The following is a 21300-nucleotide window of genomic DNA, read 5'->3' as shown; positions in this document are numbered from 1 at the left end:
TAAAACAACATTTGTTTTAGGGGATGATGGGGGGGGGCCTTTCTTCAGCGTATGGGTTGTTGTTTCCTCTCCACTTCACCAGGCTCTGGGCCGAGGGGCTACCCTTTTACCATCCCGAGACCTGGTTGAGGGGCTCACCCGGGCTATATTTCTGGACACCCCTCCAGAAGCCACGTCATGGTCTCGTCATCTAATACCGACAGACCGTGCATTCCGGGTAATCCAGGATAACATGGTCTGCGGTTTGGTCCTCTGGGGGGGCCTTGATCGTGTGTGTGTGTGTGTGTACACTTTTTTTCCCTTAAGTGCGACAGTGATTGCCTGCTGGTGTAGGTATCTGCTAACTATAACATCCTCCTGCGAACATATTCAGGAATATTGGTAAGCTCAGCGTGGACTCTGCACACTGGGGAAAACCTGACGCCCTGTTGAAGCAGTGCACTCATGCTGCACCCTGACAGCGGATGCCTGGAATGGTTCCCTAAAACTGGGTCAAGGGGGAGTAGGGCTCCAGTTACCCCCAGAGCACAGCACCCTGTGTCGGGAGAGTTTTAATGGTCATTTCAGCACAAGCTCATTTCAGCACATTCATGAATTATGACTGAAAAGGAACGGGAGCGTTTTAGCACTATACAAACAACCAGGGTGACCGTGAACAACTGTAAGGGATGCCTTGAATGGAGATGCCTTCTTTTTTATTTTTTGGAATTGAACCTAGAGACAGCTAAAAGTCTCAACTTTAATTAAAACATGTTCACGACAAATGTAACTTAGAGAAGGGGGATTTGTCAATAGAGATTTTTGTCTAATTAGCTGTGCTGGCAAGTACATTAGTATAAAATGCAGGGCCCCAGATGCAGGGTTACACACCAGGGCCCCGTCTAAAACAATCCCTAGCTCACTCACCCTATACACAAACAGATCTGAAGGGTCTGGATAGGTATAAGCAATATGGTAGCAGCTCCATCGTGCCATCAAAGACTTGGTGGATTATTTTTTTGGGCCATCTTGCTTATTCCTATTAAGACCTGGCAGATGTACACAGATTGTACCAGGAGTAGGAGACATAGTGGTTTCTGGGCTTGGCCTAAAACACCACGTCACTCTCAACGCCTGTACAGTTTGGTTCGCTGCTCAGTCGCACATCTCCTCTGGGATCTCGTGGGGGTTGAGGATACCCGGCACGGACATCTGCAGCTTGTGTTTCTCCTCCTGCGCCTGGCGCAGTGACGACTCCCGCTCCTCCAGGAACAGGTCTGTGGTGTCCTCACCTGCAAACTCCTACAGAGAGGGTGTGTGTGTGTGTGGGAGGGGGACGCGTATCAGTGTACTGTGCATGAGAGAGAGACAGAGAGACCCCTGGCCCTGCACTCGAACAGTTATTTATAGAAACCATACCTCAGCATCCAACCATCTTAGCTCACTAAGGAAAACAACTTCTATCCATCTATCCCTTCCCTTTAATGTAGGCTTATGGCCAGGGGTGCACATAACTTTTTGGGGCCAGTGCTCAGAGGAGCACCTAGGGATGCTGCTTGGTGCTCCCCGAGCTCGCGAGTCACGACCCGTCCCACAGGATGGATAAAAAAGGGATACATGGATAACTTATAGTAGCAAAACGACATTTATTCATAAATAAAGATGAACGAACAAATGATTGTGTGCAAAACAAAATAAACAAATGCAAAATCAAATGACTGCTCTTTAAGCATGAAAGTCTGTCAGACTCCTTTAAACACAATGAAATCAACTGACATCTCTTTAAGCACTGCTCTGTTCTGTAAACACTGAAATCAACTTTTCAACAAAAAGTTACAGCCTAAGCATTTATTTATGCTACAAGCTTAATCATCTTCATCACTGCTCTCTTGACTGCTGTTAATACTGTCCTCAATTTCAACCATGGTAGAGGATGTCCTAGTTGTAGGGCAGGCTATCACTTTAAATAGCTCATTATTTTGATTGTGCAACAAAGTCATTTTTTTTCTTTTTCTAATAGAATTCCCAACCATATCCTGGGTCAGGGGTCTATGTGCGATAATGAAGCTGTAAAACAAACGTCTGAACGTTTGAAAGCTTCAGAGAAAAGAAACGTGAAGTCCCTTGGTGTTGTTTTTCCTTTTAGCGACGAGTCGTTCGGGACTGAATTTTCACGTGGCGGCGCCGCGGCGTGATAACCGTGCGATACGCGATACGCGGAATGAAAGTACGATTTACGATACTTTCCGAATGCTTTCGTGAGGGGAGTCGCCGTGGTCGTCGTCGGTCGACTGTTGTGATGGATTACTCGTCGGGGACGGCAAATAGTTACTTAGTGGGGCTTGCAGTGATGCAGCAGTCAGCAGTCAGCAGGTGGATTTTGAGGAAGTAAATTCCTCTCCCAGCGCTTCCAGCTGTTGGTGCGCAAGAGCGCGTTCATGCGGCTGATCTGCCGCGCAGGATGCATTTTGGCGACGCATGCGCACTGGCGCACCAGTTATGTGCACCCCTGCTTATGGCGCTGCTTGATTGGGGGGGGGAAACATTGAGTTACCTTCACTTAGTCTTTTGAGAATTATTTTGTTTAGAAAGGGGATCCATTCATTAAAACATGTCTAAAACACTTGATTTCTGTCACACTGGGATGACTTTAATTTTGAGGTAACTATTAGTTACTTCCAGGCTCTATAATCCACTTCTGAATTTGAATGTTGAATTGTGACGTCATCAAAGGTGGTCTTAAAAAGGGACTCTCACCTTAATCTGGACCAGGAAGTCTCTAAGGTGCTCCTTGAAGGCAGGAATATCCTGGTTTAGGCTGAACAGCCCGGTTACAAACACCTTCACCTGGGCACTGAAGGAAGGGACACATAACATTATGAGACAACATACTATTGGCTGGCATAAACATCATCAACAACACAGCAAATACACAGAAGACACTCGAAACCTAAGTTAGTTCTAAAAAAGAGAATGTTAAAACTCACTCCTGTAAGTGGGGGAAGGCTGTTTTGAGCAGGTTGGCCACGTACTCCTGGATGAACACCTGGTTGTTGACAGGGCTGGAGGGGTTGAGGGTGGTGTTGATCTTACCCTCCTCCACCAGGTTGAACATGTAGGCCAGAATGGACGCGTGCATGGTCAGGCCTGGAAGACACGAGCACAGAACCGTACGGAGTCGTGAAAAAGAGACATGGCAGACGGCAGAAACCCAATGACACAGGCTTGAGTTACATGAACACTGTGTTTTCATTACTCTGTGCAGCCCGGAGGCTAAAATGTTGTGATGCTTTGGTAATGTAACACTAATGTAAGACTGATATAGGTGGTGCAGGACATGGGAGGGTCAGTGGACTTGGGGAGTTGGCAAAAACACGCAACATGACGTTGATGTTCAATAGGCAAAAAATTAAATAGACTCATTTGATCATACTAGGCAGCAGTTGAGGTATCTCTCATACCACCAGTACATCCTCTATTAATATGTGGAAGCAGGCCTTGTGTATATTCTCGCATTACTATATTCTGTGAGATATATTCCCTAAAACATTGACCAATGTTGCATACATCCATCACCTCCACTCTCTGTGGCAGTGACTGTATGTATGCACACGCTCACCAGCAGTGTGTGACGTGTCTGTGACTACAGAGAAGATGTGCTGCAGGATGTCACAGAAGTAGGTCTGGTAGAAGCTCTGGGCCGCCGCCTCCTCCTGGCCCATGTTCTGCAGCAGCGTGTACAGGACCTGCAGACCTGGGAGGAGACACGCAACACACACACTTACTACACACGCAACACACACACTTACTACACACGCAACACACACACTTACTAAAGAGGGACCGTACTGGCTGATCTGGACTCCCCAACCACACGTACAGTACATATCGTGACACGTTCTAGTCTTTTGGTCCGCATATCAGCAACCAATCAAAATGTTCCGACTTTTCTTTTGAAACACGGAACTACGTTTCAACGTTGTCGAGATTCTCGACACAAACTCGCTAGTCAAGCCAAAATACTGCAACAACGCAATGGATTCGGAGAGTAATTCCCACTGCTACCTAGTTAACTAGTTTTACATTGTTAGCAGGCTCACAAAACAAGCTGTGTTAGTTGACTAGCGATGTGTCATTGATTTTCAACAACCACGCGGAAATGTATTCAAGTTTTTTTCCGATCAGATCCCGATATGCGGACCAAAGCATTAGAATGTGACACGTATGACACAATGTTGGTTTAACTTATCCTCACCCGTGTCAGCCACATTCCGCATGGTGTGTTTAAAGGCCCAGATGATGGAATCCAACACCAGTTTAAACTGGGCAGGTGGGATCGCCAGGAATGCTGGAAAGCAGTGGGAGTTGACGGCCTGCAGCAGGTAGAAGAAGTGCGTCCTGTGCTCAGGGTACTCCTCAAAGTCCTGGAAAAACCATGAAAGACAAGGCAAAGGGACATACTGTACAGATGAGACCCAGGTACATAAGCAAGAGACTTCGGCGTTGAGTTTGTAAAACATTTTCCTACCCTCAATCACCACCTACGTGCATTCCTCACTCGGTAACTTTATTTTTGAACTTTTAAACATCCCACCCAAAACAGGCGGCCTCGATCACCATTCAAAGCCGTCAGCTAGATTCTCAAACGGGGTGTGTAATGTGGAATAGGGATTCATGCTCTGTATTCCATTTCTATATGCAACGTTGTGAACATTTTGCCTAACTGAACGCACCCCATGGCAACATGTTAAAACGTATCACATGTTAAGGTGATCATACTCACTTTATTGATCATGTTGAGGGTGCATTCGAAAACAGCATCAAAGATCTGGGGGATCTCCCCTGTGATGTGGCCGCCTAGTTTATTGACGATGTTCGCCATGGTGCTGAGGACCTCAGGTTCTCTGGCGGCAGGGACGTTTCGCTGGTAGTCGATCAGAACCGCATCCAACAGTGGCGGGACAAAATTCTCTCCCACCTAGAATGCCCCGGAAAACATTGGATTGGAACAGATCAACACGACTACACTGAAGAGCATTCCTAACAGGTTGTTTTAGGACAGGCTTTGTGGGTTTAAGTCTCCAACACTAATGTCTCTGAGACTATTACACCAGGGTTTACAGTCTTATGGACCCACACTGTGTACACTGGATTTCAGTCCAGCTGAAGATCATTTAGACTCTAATGAGTGTATATACTTGGTTGACAATGGAGTAATACCACTTTATATTTGGGATTATAATAGGGTAAACGCTGCACTGAGCTCATAAATTAGTTATAAGCCTAACCTTAAAAAATCAATGAGCCGGTTTCCCAGATTGCATTTGTTCTCTAGAGGGGGCATCTAGGCAAGGGCCCACAGCCATTATAGGTGACCCCCCGGCAATTAGTTAGCTCTACCAGTTGAGCCACAGCCCCCCCCCCCAATATCCCATTGACTAATAGGTCAGGAGGGTTTATAAGACAATAGTGCTGAAGACAACGGTGTCTTGCATCACTGCCGAAAATCACAGCATAGCATGGCATGTGTGTAACAGTTCAGGCATGGTTTCCTGTTTGATCTAAAAATAAGGTCGATTTTCATTGAAACATCTGTGTTTTTCATGGATGTTTGGAGTAGAAATATCGGTGTGCAGCTTCTCACCATCTGTGGATCGTTTGATCGGCTAACCCAGCCCGATATCAGTTTCAGCGTCTCTCGTTTCACCGTCCTCATACTCCTTATCAAGGGCTGTTTGGTCACCATCTCTCCTACGACAAGAGACACACACACACTAATGTTATATATTGAACGTGTTCTTTTTGAGCTAGGTGAGCCACTGTAGTTAGATGAGAAAGGCCTTATAGGTAATGAAGTGTTCCCCTGTCAGAGGAGTAAGTGGTGCCATGTCTGTACACCGGCGTTTGTTTCTCTAAAGCTCTATGTTGTTACCAAACGTTTTCTCTGCCCCCATTCCTATTTGGGAATTATACGTCTAAAAGGGTTTAGACATAACAACTAGGGCTGTCACATCGTGTTACTCTCTGCAGAGTGGAGGCCAAATATTGCCAAATACAGCCAAAATATTGTGAATTCTTAAGACGCATATGAAAAAGTGTTCATTAATTTTGATGAGGAAAAAAAAAGAGAAAATACAATAAAAAGCTAACAGGTTCCAGGTGTTGGAACATATTTTTGGGGAAAATGTGACCACCATAAAACACACACACACACACTTCAGTTTGACAGTGCTGTATACTGTATATGCACGCACGCACGTGCACACACACACACACACACACTTCAGTTTGACAGTGCTGTATACTATATACGCGCACACACACACACACACACACACACACACACACACACACACACCGTTGGTCTGAATGGCAGCTGAGATGTTTTCGCTCAGACACTTGTAGACGTTGAGCATGTCCAGGTAGATGCGGTCCAGCTGAATGACGAAGGGGTGGCCCACGGCCTTGCAGGCTCTCACTTTGATCTTCAGGATGCTGCCCAGCTGTTTCACCGTTTCTGGGTCCTTCAGGATGTCCACATTCTATCATGGTGGGAATGGGTACATTAGTACATTTATTTTCAAATTGAAAAGGAGTGGCGTAAAGTCACCCAACAGCAATGTGAAAGACTGGTGTAGAGCATGCCAAGACGCATGAAAGCTGTGATTGAAAATGCGGGGTTATTCCACCAAATACTGATTTCTGAACTCTTCTAAGTTAAAACATTAGTATCGTGTCGTTTAAAAAAGAATATGAACTTTGAAAAAAATAAATAAAATCTGTCGGGCTCTATATCCAGTATAGAACATAGCTGGTCTGTGTCTCACCTTGGTGGCCTGTTGGATGATGCTGTCCCACACCTGGTTGGGTAGCAGCATGTACTTCTCTATCAGGTGCTCCTGGACCGCCTGGTCCGTCTGAGCCCCGATCATGTAGCCTACCGCCTCATAGAACGTGAGAACCTGGAGACACCGACGACCACACACCACACACACAACATGAACATAGAGAGGACAACGGTTAGCACAACAACTCATCTAGGAATCATGAACAGACACTGAAAGACTTTTTTGTTCACTAGCAAGTCTTTATCTCGTTTTATTTCTATCATTTTATATTCGTTATTTGGAACAGGTGTGTTGGTCAAAAGCCTGCTAACCTAAAAGCTACCCAGGACAGCTGATGAACCCTACATGAGTCCATCTGTGTCTAGGCTGAAGCTGACCTGTTGTGGTTGGAGGTCACAGATGATGGTGTTGATGTCGTTGAGGATCTCGTCGATGAAGGGCATCACCTCGCCCACCTGCACCTGGACAAAGTGTCGCCTGCACTTCTGAGCGATCTTGATGAACGTGTCGCACGCCATGTCTTGTACACCGTCATGGGTCACTTGAGGAGGGAGAATAAATAAGAAACAGAAAAAGAGACTGAGACAGCACTAACACACAATCTAAAAACCACCGATACCCTCTTGCTCACTAACACCAACGACCAGATGCAGTGGTTTCCTCACCGTGCATGAACTCAAACAGCTTGTTGACCACGGTTTTGAGGAACTTCCAGTGGGCTCTGAGAAATCGAGGATACTGGCCAAAGATGTACATGAAGTTGGAGGCTATGATGGCCTTGTTGTCCTTCCCTCTCTTCTGTTCATACAGCCCCCGTAGATCCTGTGAGACACACACACAGACGAGTGGTTAACAAAGCGGTCCAATTTCCCACGAATCAAGCAGTATCGGGTCTAATTGTTATTTGGATTGCTTTCTTTTTCAAAATTGCTTTCTAAAAAATGTGTTAAACATAGGGATGGGAACCGATAACCGGTTCCGTTGAGAACCGGTTCCAAATTGTTTGATGCATTGGAATCGTATGCCTCAGAGGTTATTGATTCCTCTTATCGATGCCGGCATGTTTTGCGCATGCGCTCACAGTTGCTCATTACAAAAACGTGTGCGTCATGATGACGTCAAACTCTTTTTTAAAATTAATGTTCAAATATTATACACTGTGTTCAGAGACGCGAGATAATAAAACAGCTGCGTTAACTCTGAAAACCTGTGTTGTTGTAGTGCCTGATAAGACATTTTATTTATTGAGAAGACATTTACTTTTACTTTTGTGACATAATTTGCACCACAGCTAGCCCCTCCTCATCACAGATGTGGACAGGAAATAACTGTGATTGGCTTGAACCCTACCTGAGGGCGGGACTGATTACCTGTGTATAAAAATCCATGTTTCTTCTCTGTCTGGACTTTTTCTGAGAATGATTTGACTGACAGACTTTGTCTGTCATGCTTGTAAACTATTCTCCTTTTGCATAAGACAATTAAATATCGTTTCTATAAAATTTTAAGAAACCAGGCTACCTTTCTCTATTTTCTATTTAGATACTTAAATATTTCCCTAACAGTTGTCCTACTTTTTTTTTTCTACCCAGAAAATGTATCAGGAATCGATCAAGAATTGAACGGATAAGCAGAATTGATAATGCTATCGGTATCAATAGCACCTTATCTATTCCAATCCCTAGTTGTACACATAAAGATATATCTTTATCTTTTACATTGAAAAACATATGTAAATTTAAGTTATTATTAAATGCAGTGTTATTTTGTTAAATGCATAGTACAATAAAGTGCAAACTTAATCAAGCACACATCAAATACTAAGTAGCCGATTTGCCATATTAATCCAGGTCTGAAATTGAGCCACATTAAAGCCTATTTAATCTCCACAGTGCCCTATAAACCCCTCCCCATCGTCCCTACCTTGATAACAGTGAGGAGGAACCTCTTCTCATCCTCCTCATGCATGGCTCCACTAATAGATCCTATAGCCCAGTACAACGTGTTGAGGTTCTTCCATGACCACTCTGTCCCGTTGACCTGGTTATGCAGCTTCTCTGTCATGATTCGTTCTGTGTCTGCATAGTCCAGATGGGTCAGGTACACTGGAACATTGAGGGTTAGGGTTAGAGGTCAATAGAATACTGGACACCCTCCACCATGGTGGGCTGCTTAGGAGATACTCCCAAAGACGGAAGGAGGCAATGATGAAGAGATTCAGTCAGAATACAGTAATGGATTTGTGGAGATGAATGTGCACGCACACACGCACACCACACATACGCCACACACACACACACACACACAAACACACACACACACACACACACACACACACGCACACCACACATACGCCACACACACACACACACACACACACACACACACACACACACACACACACACACACCGAGAGTCTCTCTCATGTTCTTGTAGAGGTTGATGGAATCTGTGTCCTTCATGAACTCTCTGACCACTTCCCCCTGGTCGTTCTCTACTACGAGGACCTCCTCTGGCTTGGCCATCCGACTCACCATCAGCGTACGCACCTGTTACGGGGGATTACAAATTGTCAACACACACACACACACACACGGCATGTGGCAACTCACACATACGCTGACTACATGCCAACGCACACACAAACCCTGATCACTTGACCGGCCACACGCACACAGCGTGCGCCGTTGGCTACGTGTGTGTGTGTGTTCACACATTTTTAACTGTACTAAAAGTAACTCCATGGATATGATGTCACCATGCGTTCCCCCACACTGCAATCTGTATGAAATGGGAGCCTTACTGTGTGTTCCGTAGGCTCCCATTTAGTACAGATTGCACTTGGTCATGGTGACATCATATCCATGGAGTTTTCAAAGTGAAATTCCAACTGCCTTTCATATTCCATTGCTTATTCAGTTACGTTTTTTTCTTTTTTCTTTTTATGTATTGAACACAGTTAAACATGTGAGCCATCCCCACAACTTATTGAGACACAGAATTTGTTCCAGAAATGGTGGTGTATCTGAATAATTAATACTCATTCATCAAATAAAGAAGAATCCAAGCATCCATATCATCTGATGCATGTATAATCATGTATAATCTGTCTATGTCGTTGTCTGATGTTATGCTTTGTGGTTTTTGTATTCTGCCTAGGGACTACATTTTTATTGACGCGTTGATGTGTGAAATGTTGATTAATGTGCACTTTTCCTGTCAACAAAATTGCTAAATGAATTAATAGATAAATGCCTCTGGCAGTTTGGACAGGCGCAGTTGTATATTTTGAGCAAGTAATTTCACACACACTGACACTACGGTGCATGTATAGGCTACATGGGTCTTTCCTCACCTTGGAGAGCACGGGAAGGTAGAGCTGTCTGCGGGGCGGGACGTCAAAGTGCTGGCTGCCTGAGAGCAGCGGGGAGGTGGAGGTGGAGAAGGGGCTCTCTCTGTAGAGCTCGGCTGCCAGGTGGTTCCAGTACTCCAGGCAGATCTTGAAGATCTCCGTCTCCTCCACCTCCGACACCAGCAGCATGTAGTGCAGGGCCTGGGGGATGGAAAACATGGACATTTGCAGTTAAACGCAAAGAAGTCAATGGACTCGGATGAGAGTTTGACCACGTTCAGATAACGAAGAAATGTAAAGTGTAAACACAGGTATTGGTTATGTATCACATAAGTAGGTATAAACAATCTTAAACAATTCCATCATGTCGCTAAAGGACAATCCAGGCTTATTTCGATAAATGTCGCGAGATTTCCAACTCTTTTCGATTTACTTATCAAAATAAGCCTGGATTCTCCTTTCGCAACGTTGATGGAATACCCCCCTGATGACAGAAGATCGGAGTCAGATGTTTAGGACCGCTGGGTAAACAAAGGTTAGCATACAGTCTCTGGGGGCATGGATTCCTCTCACCTCCATAAGAGTCTCTCGGAGGTTCAGTCTCTTCTCAATGAGCTGGCCGTGCTCTTTGAGGAAGGTGCAGAGAAACAGGCTGAGGTTCTGGATGAAGTTCTGCTCGTCGTCTTTCCCATTGGAGTAGGCCAGCCGCATGTTGGTGTTCATGGGAAGCATCTAGGGGGGAGAGACACGGAGGATCTCAACACCCAAGACATTTGTGTTTAACTAGCCCACAAACAAGTGTGTGTTTGACTGTGTGTGGGTCTTTAACACTAGGACAGCCGTGCCTGTTTCACCTACTCTTAAGGCTGCCTCGGGGGTCATGACCGTAGTCTTTAGAATGGGAAGCTGTGCCTCTTGTAAATTAGCCTGCCTCCTACACAGCAAAACTGCTAAATATACTATACTAGTTTATCCTGATGTGATTTCGAAAATGTAAGGATACTGGGTGGTAGAACGCACATATCTAGGAAAAGTCATGAAAGGAGGGTCCTGAAATTTGATCGAGTGCAAAGGTATACATTTTTCTTTTTACTCACTTGGTCAAATGACCCCATCCATGGCTGTTCTAGTGTTAACTATTTGAGGGAAATCACTGTGTGTGTGTGTGTGTGTGTGTGTGTGTGCCCACCTGTTTGAGCTGACACATAGTGAGGGTGAAGAGAGTGACGAACTGCTCCTCGTACTGGCTGACGCTCACGCCGGCGATCTCCGTCAGGCCCTTCAGTGTCACGTTGCGGAACATTGGCACGTTCAGGAACTACAGGAGAGCAAAGTGAAACGGGTATTTATTTTATTTATTTAACTTTATTTAGCCATGTTAATGTTGGACAGGTAAACACTATGGTTATAGCTCAACCTTGCCGTTTGAGAGGCTACCTGCAATTCTTGCTGCAGTGGTTACCAATATTTGGTATTACATATCATATCATATATTATTATATTGATATATGAATTATTAAATGCAATAATGGAGCACTTTGAGCTGCAACGTTTGCAGGAAAAGCGCTATACAAATAAAAAGTTATTATTTTTATTATTATTATTATTATTATTATTATTATTATTATTATTATTATTATTATCAGATAGAGACAGTTGGCAGGGGACCAGTTTGGAACTAGGCAGTGACCATTAACTGGTGTCTGTATGTGAGTGTGTGTATGAGGCCTATGGGGGTACCTTGTACACAAGTGTGCTGATGAGTTTGGTTTCAAATATATATCCCAGAGGAATCCAGTTGAGAAATCGCAGGAGGGTCTCCAGAGTGGAATGGACCAGCGGGGCATTCTGAGAGTTTTCCTGGTAACAAAACATAGTTAACGGCCGACCAAAGACAAGGGGAGATCAGTGTAAATGATCTGTTGTTGCAAAACACTGGGAAGGGGCTTCACCTACCATAACAAACTGGCAGAGCTGGAAAATGTGGGAGAATTCGTTGCACATGCTGAAAGAAAGAGGAAACCATAAAGTTGACAAAAGGACCATGGGAACTCTTTATGATAGTGGGCTCATGGGAAAGCGTGATCGGCGAGGAAATCATCAAACACATCGTTGGACAGATTACAATGCAATGGGTTATTCACACTTCAGCCGGACTGTTCTAACCATTTGCCCTGTACACATCTGAACGTTCTACCATAGACTTCTGCACACCACTAAATGTCAGTCTCTCTTCAAATCAGGTCAGATCATACACTGTTTTTTCTCTCTCAATGGGTTGCCTCGTAACCAATCAGGTTACTAGTGTACAGGTGCCCAGATATGTGAGGTGAAATCTATGTGAGGTCCATATATATTCGCCTTAAGGGTGTGTACGGGGCAGTAGTAGCAGCACACCTGTCTTTGAGGTGCTTGGCCTTGACCTGGGTCATCTGGCCGCTGGAGAAGTCGAAGACCTCCTCGCTGAGCAGTTTGAGGATGATCATGTTGTTCTGGCACAGGCTCTCGCTGGTGCGGCTGGCGCCCACGATGTCGCTGATGAAGGTGGGCCAGTGCTTCGGCCACTCCTGCTTCAGGATCTGAGCGTGGTGGAGGGGAGGAGGGGTCAGAACACACAGCCCGATGTCAAGCTTAGGGGATACACACATGTACAGGATGTACAGGCACACATACACACGTGTAAAGTCAGACTGGGCATGATAGACCATAGACCAACCATAGATGATCTGTCCAGAGACCAAAACAACGTCAGCTAAAACATTTAGGGACACAGTCAGTGGCCGGCTTTCCACAGTGGGAAAATGCTTTTTCGATGGCGCTTACTCAGTACCTATTCAGTGCTTAAATCTCAGACTTTTTAGCTTCTTCTACCCCCCTGGTGCTTATGAGGCCAAACAGGGTTTTGCTGGGAAACACAGCAAACCTTCTTGCGACAGCATGTATGGATGTGCCATCCTGGAGGAGCTGGACTACCTGTGCAACCTGAATGGGCTGCAGGTAGCGCCTCGTGCTACCAGTAGTGCCAAGGGCACTAAAATGCAAAACTAGAGAAAAATCAGTCAGGAAGGAGAAGGAGAGAGAAATGGTCTGTGGCCACCACCTGCAAAATAATGTCCTTTTTGGGGGTTGTCTTGCTGTTGCCTCTCCTGTCTACCTGTTGTCGCTTTCATTTGCACCAAAGCAGGTGAGATTGATTAACAATCGTTTACGCTTCCTAACTGGACAGATCGATATCCCAGAAGTTTAATTGACTGTGAAAATTGAATTCATTTCCTATATTCTTGAGATCTAATTGCCCCCTCCCACACCTCAAAATTCTTACCTGAACAAGGATCATGTTCAGCTTTCCGATGTACACTTTTTCTTTCTGAAACACAAATCAGACTATCATCTAACACAGGCATAAACCTTAAGTAATGCTGTAAAAATGACAATGTTACAGATGTCATTAACAGTATGTCTCTGCTTGCTTACAGTCATTGTGAATGTAGATGCAAACCTAATTTAACTAGGTCTCTAATGAGCCTGATGTATGCTGGCTGTATCCTTCGTACTTTAAGACATTAATTCAAAACATAGAGACATATGATTGTAACTTTCCTTGATCTCCCAAAATCATAACAGATACATTTGGCATTACTCACCTCAACATTTGTTGCATCTGACGAAGTCTTGATAATAAGACCAACCACATGCTTTTTAATCCCTGCAAGCAGAAAGAACAAGACGTGTGAAAGTCTCCCATAAAAGGGAGAATGGTTCTATACAACCATCCCTTCATAGAGGGCTGCCTGGACCATCCCTTCATAGAGGGCTGCCTGGAAAACAACTATTGTGTCCATCTACAAATAACACCACCTTCTGGTCCAGTGCACATAGGTGAACCCTGAACAGATCATCTAGCATGGTGAAGAGGCAGTTAGCAGAGTGTTTTCCTCTCTCTAATCCAGTTTGCAGTCATGCATGCTGCAGATAGTCTTAACCCTGTGTTAACGCTGTGTGGCTTTGGAGTGGTTGAAGCTGCAAAGAGCTGTCTATGCCAGTTGCTTTACTGTCTGTGGAACTACTGATTACATACAAAGGAGAATACAGTAAAAGGTGCATTAAAGAGGCCCAATCATTTCTAATTGATGGACAATACATGGATGGCTACATATGCTGGCTACATTTAGACTTAGACAGATTATAACAACAGACAATAATCTATACAAATTATATATATATATGCAGCAAATTTGTTGGCCGCCCAAAAAATGATGATAATGTTATCATTGGTGTCTGCCATGTTTACATTTTGTATAGACTTTTAACTGACCGTTCGTAAATTAACTGAAATCAGAGTGCTCAGAAATCAGCAGTGAGGTACAACTCTAAGGTAAGAGGGGAAAATGACATGCACTGCATTGGGTTTGCCACTTGAACAAACGTCAGGCATCTACAGTAAAGTGGGAAGTCACAGGTCAATGAGAAAATACATTGTAGGGGGGAACATGAACATGACTAACTTGATTAGTTCTATTTTGGTTGTCACATAAAAGAAAAACATCCAATTCCAATTACATTTCAGGAGTCTTATCAAAAGCCAGAGGTACAGCTCTTTCAAACCTGTTGTGTGATTCTTTTCCATCTGTCTTTTGTCTATGTCCAGATCACAGATCTATTTCCCTGATCTACATTGCAGTGAGAGCATTACTGGGACTGGGTAAGGAGAAATAGCAGCAAACAACAAATCAGTTTACCGAAAAAAGGAATGTCAGCCTAAGTAGTAAGGGAGACAACATGGAATTATACACTTTCGTTGAACATGTCGGTTTATCATATCGACAGTAATTAATACAACAAAAAAACCTGGAAGGTATAGAGTTATAACAAACTTAATTTTTTAAGATTTTCAAAACAATTGGCTAATTGTCCGTTCTGTACTGCTGTCAGTTGACATACTCTACATAGGACTATAGACGCTAGTCACAGTGGATGGAGCTTTGGCTGCGTGAGGACAGACAGAGCTTCTATGATTAAGTGGCTCTTCTATGTCAACAATTGAGGAAACAAATAGATAATCTACCAAGATGCCCAGCCCTTACCAAGATCTAAAAGACCTCTAAACAAACAGAGCAGATAGATACTGCAAACCAAGTGTTTGCAAGTTTACCTTAGCATGCTACACTAGGCTTAACGTCTTTGCAATCCCAAAACAGCAGTTTAGGTCTTTTCCTCGTGTAAAGAAGTGCCAGGGTGCAGAATACAACCTTTCTGCAGTGGTGAATACAACCCAGCCAAGCAGAAAACCACCCGGCATGCTTAGCAGGGGACACCACTCAACTTGGCAACCGCACGATGGGCAGTAAAAGGAGTGTGTCTCTGGCACAATTAAGGCTTTTCACAGTGTCAACAGCAATATTCCAAAGGAGGTCTGAATGAATCTGCCCATAGTTTTTCCAACTATGAGCAAGTACACATCGCTCAATGTCATCATGGTCAACTCACACATCTAAAGGGATATTTTCACTCCTGTTTTCAGTCTTTTTTTATTTTTTTTTATGACAGATATAGTAGAGATTATGACAGGAAGGACGGGTGAGAGAGAGAGAAGGGATGATTGTTTTCAGTCTTGAGCAGGTAGAAGCCAGGTGGGTGAGCACAGCTTACCTTCGCACTGATTTCGGGGCAGAATCTTCCATCGCGTTTTGATAACCGTTTCCAGAATCTGCAGAGCATAGTACTGTAATGCATAAGGAGAGAACGGTGTCAGGGGGGAGGAGTCACAACATCAACACTGATCAACAACAAGCTGTGCATTGGAGTAACGGTACAAAACAATTATTTGCTGTTAATTGTGCCTGCCTGACATATCTTACTTTTCTTTCAAACGATTCAATTGGATTGAACCACTTTTTCATGCAGATATTAGTATGTAAACATTCATTTGGATTGTCTTTATTGGTCCCTATGAGCTAACATTTGGCTGAAACCATGTAGAAGTCCTGCTGTTTCTCCCAGTATCACACCAGAAAGCGAAAGACAGGGGAGAAAAGAAAATGATTAAACTGTCCACTGTCTTTGGCTGCTTGGAGTATAGTACATCATACTAAGAGATAGTGGTTTCGGTAAAACTGCCATTATGTAAATGTTAGCCTTTAAGGGGTCAAGGCAAGACTCACTTATGCCTTACTGCCCCTCACTTTAAGGTCAACGCAATTGCAAATAGCCACACCCTAACAAACCTCAGCTACACCAAAAAAAAAAGAACCAAATGAGTAAAGTCCTGTTTTAACCATAAACTGGTGTCTCTCATAAGGAACAGCAAGACCACCGACAGGTTTGACTTTTTTCCCCTATATATTCATCCTTACGTAAGAGTTGTTTAAAGACAAGCAAAGAAAACAAACAAAAAATATTTTACAAGTTAGTGTATTCATTATTTGATCTACTGTTATTTGGATTGGTAGTGTTTCAACTGTAGGGATCAGCGATTCAAAGGAATTGTGGGAAAACAGCCAGTGATTGAACAAATACATGAAATGCAAGTGTTAGTGTCAAAGGTCGCAGGGAGGGGAGATGAATTGCAGAAAATGATTAAAGGTGAACCACCCTCTTTGAGCGTCTAACTGTACAACAGTAACGGGTGCATGTCAAACGCTTCAAGGGCCTTTTTGTTACACCTTTAATCTCCACAGACAGGACAGAAACAAAACAAGATCGGAAGAGAACAAAAAAGAGGCAGGGCAACACCTTGCAACCCTTTTTTTTTTTTTAAATAAACCTAATCGCAAGGTTTTGAGGATGTGCAAGAGATCAGAGAGGAAACCAGAGAGGTGGAAACAGGAAGAGACAAGAAACAGGGAGAGAGCCGTGATCCCTACAGGTGAAATAATAGTCTCTACACCTCTACGATGGAACCTACTGACTGCAGTCTGCACCCTCCCTCTGCCCAATGAAACAGATGTAATAGAAACGGATGAACAGAATTCAGTCAAAGGGAATCAAAAGGGTAGACCTTGTGGAGGCCTGCCGTCAAAGCCTAGCTGTGTCAAGATGCACAGGATGACACACCCCTTTTCTTCCTATTACAAGCAATCAACATAATGGAACATTATGATTAATATCAAAGAGTCACAACTTGAATTCATTAAATTTCTTGACAAAATAAAAATCAGTAAAATGATCAATTATGAACAAAGCCAAACGTTCACAAGTGCTTTTTTAATTTATGCACAGTTATTTTTTTTAATAAATGAAAAAGGTGAATGCAGAATTTAGACAAATTCAAGAGGTGTTTACCTTTTCTGTTTCCTTTCTTTCTTTTCCTCTAATGCGATCATTTTGGGCAAATTACACATTTGAAACTACAAATACTGTTGATAGATCAACTCAAGACATTAGTAATGAATGTCAGTGTTAAGAGCAATCTTACAGGCAGAGCAAAATAGGAAAAAGCACACGTTACCATCACTATGAAGAAGTCTCTAATACAGGTACTAAGTATATAGGCCTAGATCTATACTCTCCATGATGGCACAGATACTGTACTGGGTAAGATAACATTCCATTTGCCTAATCTAAATTGACCAAATTAATGTTACCTTATATTTGTTTTGCCAATAAACTAAAAGGCATGTCTGTCATTGTCAAGTTGACATGGTCTGGCGCATACAAGGTTTTCAGTGTGTAGTCTGGTTGCTCTCTAAGTCAGAGGTTCCCAAAGTGGGTGCCGCCAAATCTGCTCGTAAAAAAATATATATATATATATATATAATATAAAAGTATAATATAAAATTATAATAATAATACATTAATAAACGTTTGTTTATTACATGTGCAATGGAGTTCATAAGCAAATAAAAGATATATTTCTCAGATTTGAAAGATATTAATTTACTAACTAGGCCTACTAGTTACTAACTAACTACTCCTCACTGAAGTCTTGGACCAAGCGGTGAAAATGGTTAATTATGTAAAATCACGCCCGCTGAAGTCACGGCTGTTCAGCACATTGTGCAATGAGATGGGGTCCGAGCATGAGGGGCTCTTATTACACACAGAGGTCCGCTGGCTGTCGCGGGGCAAGGTGTTATCCCGTGTCTATGAGCTCCGAGATGAACTGATAACTTTTGTCAGTGAGCACGACTTGCCATACAAAGAACAATTGGAAGATGAATCGTGGTGGATTAAGCTTGCTTATCTGGCAGATATTTTCAGCCACCTTAATGACCTCAACATAAAAATGCAAGGGAAGGCTGAGAATATCCTGACAGCGACAGACAAACTGAACGGATTCCGATCCAAATTGAGACGGTGGCAAGACGGGGTGGCCAAGAAAAACATTGAAATGTTTACGTTGACGGCCAATGACGCAGCACACAAGTCAGCGTCTTTCTTGAATCTGATCGCTGCGCACCTACGTATGCTGGAGGAGAGATTTGAGTCCTATTTCCCTCCAATGAACGAAGACTTCGACTGGCTCCGGGATCCGTTCAACCCCCTCTCATCAGCATCAGCCGCTAGTTTGAACAGTAAAGCTCAAGATGAACTGGCAGAGCTCATTATGGACCGCACACTGAAGCTCAAACATGGTGAGCTAGGTTTGGATAGGTTTTGACTGCTTGTGGGACATGAATATCCATCTCTCTCAGAGAGCGCCATCAAGGTGCTTTTACCCTTCCCAACCTTCCCAACTTTCTTCTCTAGCATACGTCAAGAACAAGACACGCACGCGACTGTCAGTGGAACAGGACCTGCGTGTCGCGCTGTCCACTATCTCTCCCCGCATAAAGAGACTCTGCTCCCAAAAGCAGGCGCATGTGTCCCACTAATGCGCACAACATATTTCTTTGTTTTGTATTTCTCTCAATTTTTACAATTCTGTCATGATTATTATTGTTAAATTATTATAGTTGTGAGTTACCCGTTTGGTTCAGATGTGAAATAATAATCTCAGAATGAGCATTGAAATGAGAATTACATTTTAAGGCATTATTTTAAGCCCCCAAAAAAAGCATTGTTCCATTGATTGATTATACAGGCCTTTGATATTTTATTTGTGTGAAGAATTCCCTCTGAGTCTCCTCCCATATTGTACAATCCTTGAGGGCCACAATTTTATTTAATTTAGCGATAGTTTGACTGACCTATGCATTCTTGCCCATCCATTACAGTTCATTTATGACTTTTATTATCTTGTTAAAATTCATTGGGGCAATACTTATGTATTATATATAAACACACATTTTCAAACCAATTCATCGTGTATTGTTTTTAGTTTAAGCTCCGAGGCATTTTTTAAATCTTCGTAGAGTTGGGGTGCCTTGGAGAAGGGGGAAAGCTTCAGGGGTGCCTTGGTTAAAAAAAGTTTGGGAACCTCTGCTCTAAGCTGTGCAAGTGCAGGGGAGAGCATTACTGAGCACTGTAAGCACCATACTAAAGCATTTCACTGCAGAGGTGATGGAGAGGCATGCAGATTCAAACTGAAGACTGTTTAGCTGAGAAATGCCCCGGTAGTGTGAGAGTCTAAAGAGCAGGAGGGTAACATGCCTACATCAGTGTTACAATTCCATAACAACACCAGCAGAGTATATCACCCCCACAAGTATTTAACAAATCGGGTCATTTGGGGCATAGGGAGATCAACAGGGTTCAGCAGACACAATGATGGCCTGGCCTATAGTGTTTGTGTACGTTATCAAACCATGTTTTAAATCATGTTAAATCAAGGTTATTAAAGTTCTGAAAATAAGCACATCTTACAGAGATACAGAGATTAGGTCCCTTCACTAGTGTGCCCAGGATCTGGCTTACTTTGGTGTTCATGTTCTGGGAGAACTCCAGGATGGTGTCCACACTCGTCCAAGCATCCGGGTGCTCTTTCAAATGGGTCAGTACCTCTTGCGCCATTCTTTGCTAAATGCATGAAACAAGGTTTAAGAATAAAACATAAACAATATGCACATCTCCCTGGAAGCACAGTGAAAAAAATGGCAAATGCTTCTAACAGAACGCCTATGGACATCTTCAGTCTATTTATGTTGAACAACATAAATTGACTAACCCCCTTTTGCTCTTTTATTCAACACAGCACTAAGGTACGTCCTGATCATGGGCATTAAAAGGCACTTACTTAGCCCTACTGATAACTATTTAGTAAACATCACAACAGAATTGTACAATCTGAAGAGCATCATCAATCCCATAAAGTATCTTCAACCACTTGATAGTCTACTTCCTAGCTACTGAGCCGGATGGCACTTACCTGCGGTCCCACCCCGTGGTAGAGACAGTTCACCACATTATCCAGCAGGTTAATATCCAGTTTCTGGCTGAAGTCCAGCAGCTGCTGCGCTGCATGGTCTGCTAACATTGTCATAATTGCTGGCATAGAGCTCTGCAAGGACAGGGAGGGGGGTTATGAGGTCAGAGAACAACATTCAACAAGCAAAGTCATGTGAATGTAGCATTGGAGCTCACAAACAGCTGACCAACTACAACCATTCCCTCTCCCCTCCCCTCCCCTCCATCCACCCGTAAACAAGCATTGCATGAACTGTTTCCACCAAGCTAGTTCTATTGCAGGTTGTATTGATCAACTCACAAGCATCACAAACTGTTCAATGCTATGAGTAAGCGACTAAAAATAACCTGGTGTGGAAATAAAGTCTATATGACTGATAAGATTGATCAAAATGTGAATGAGTAATTTTACAGTCGAATGTTATCAATAAAGAAAACAATGTCGGTCTTCTCATATTGTTTGGTTTAATGTTAGCAAACGTGATTACACCAGACCAAGCACAAGTAAGCTAACAATCTGTTGCTAGTTTTTAAGCTGTTGTTCTCCTGTTGGGTGGAGAAGCCTGGAATTGCTACTAAAGACAAGTAGTGCCACCCTTGTGTGAATTGGTGACAATTAATCAGACATATGTTTTGGGGATTAATGGGAGACGGAATAAAAACAAATGGTCCATAATGAGAAACATGTTGCTCACGAGGGAATGAAAATATGTACCGAATTTCCTGACTGTAGCTCAAATTGGACAGGAGATGCTGACATTGTTTTTAAATGTGGAATTTCAGTTGTTACTATAGCCTCCCCTTGGGCCAATCAGAGTCATTTCAGAATGTAACTGG

General features: G+C 43.3%; 1 protein-coding gene across 2 annotated transcripts; it reads right to left on the bottom strand.

The window, feature by feature from the left end:
* Positions 1-1134: 1134 nt before the first annotated feature.
* On the bottom strand, positions 1135-20568 carry LOC308164555 (exportin-1-like; the record flags this gene model as incomplete). Of its 2 annotated transcripts, XM_080538623.1 has the most annotated exons (24): positions 1135-1281; positions 2737-2833; positions 2967-3126; positions 3599-3733; positions 4235-4403; positions 4763-4957; positions 5624-5730; positions 6338-6521; positions 6807-6941; positions 7205-7368; positions 7493-7649; positions 8751-8932; positions 9238-9376; positions 10183-10380; positions 10753-10911; positions 11369-11497; positions 11920-12039; positions 12136-12184; positions 12577-12758; positions 13502-13546; positions 13824-13885; positions 15829-15901; positions 19975-20076; positions 20426-20568. In XM_080538623.1, the coding sequence occupies 24 exons, from the start codon at positions 20549-20551 to the stop codon at positions 1135-1137; spliced, it is 3216 nt and encodes a 1071-aa protein (XP_080394749.1). The 2 variants fall into 2 exon arrangements, with proteins under 2 accessions (XP_080394749.1, XP_080394748.1); XM_080538622.1 differs by lacking the exon at positions 6807-6941 and having other exon boundaries at positions 20426-20551.
* Positions 20569-21300: the final 732 nt, after the last annotated feature.

The sequence above is a fragment of the Nansenia antarctica genome (assembly GCF_963989245.1).
Source record: "Nansenia antarctica genome assembly, chromosome: 8".
Lineage (NCBI taxonomy): Eukaryota > Metazoa > Chordata > Actinopteri > Argentiniformes > Microstomatidae > Nansenia > Nansenia antarctica.
This window is presented reverse-complemented; position numbering and strand designations above follow the sequence as displayed.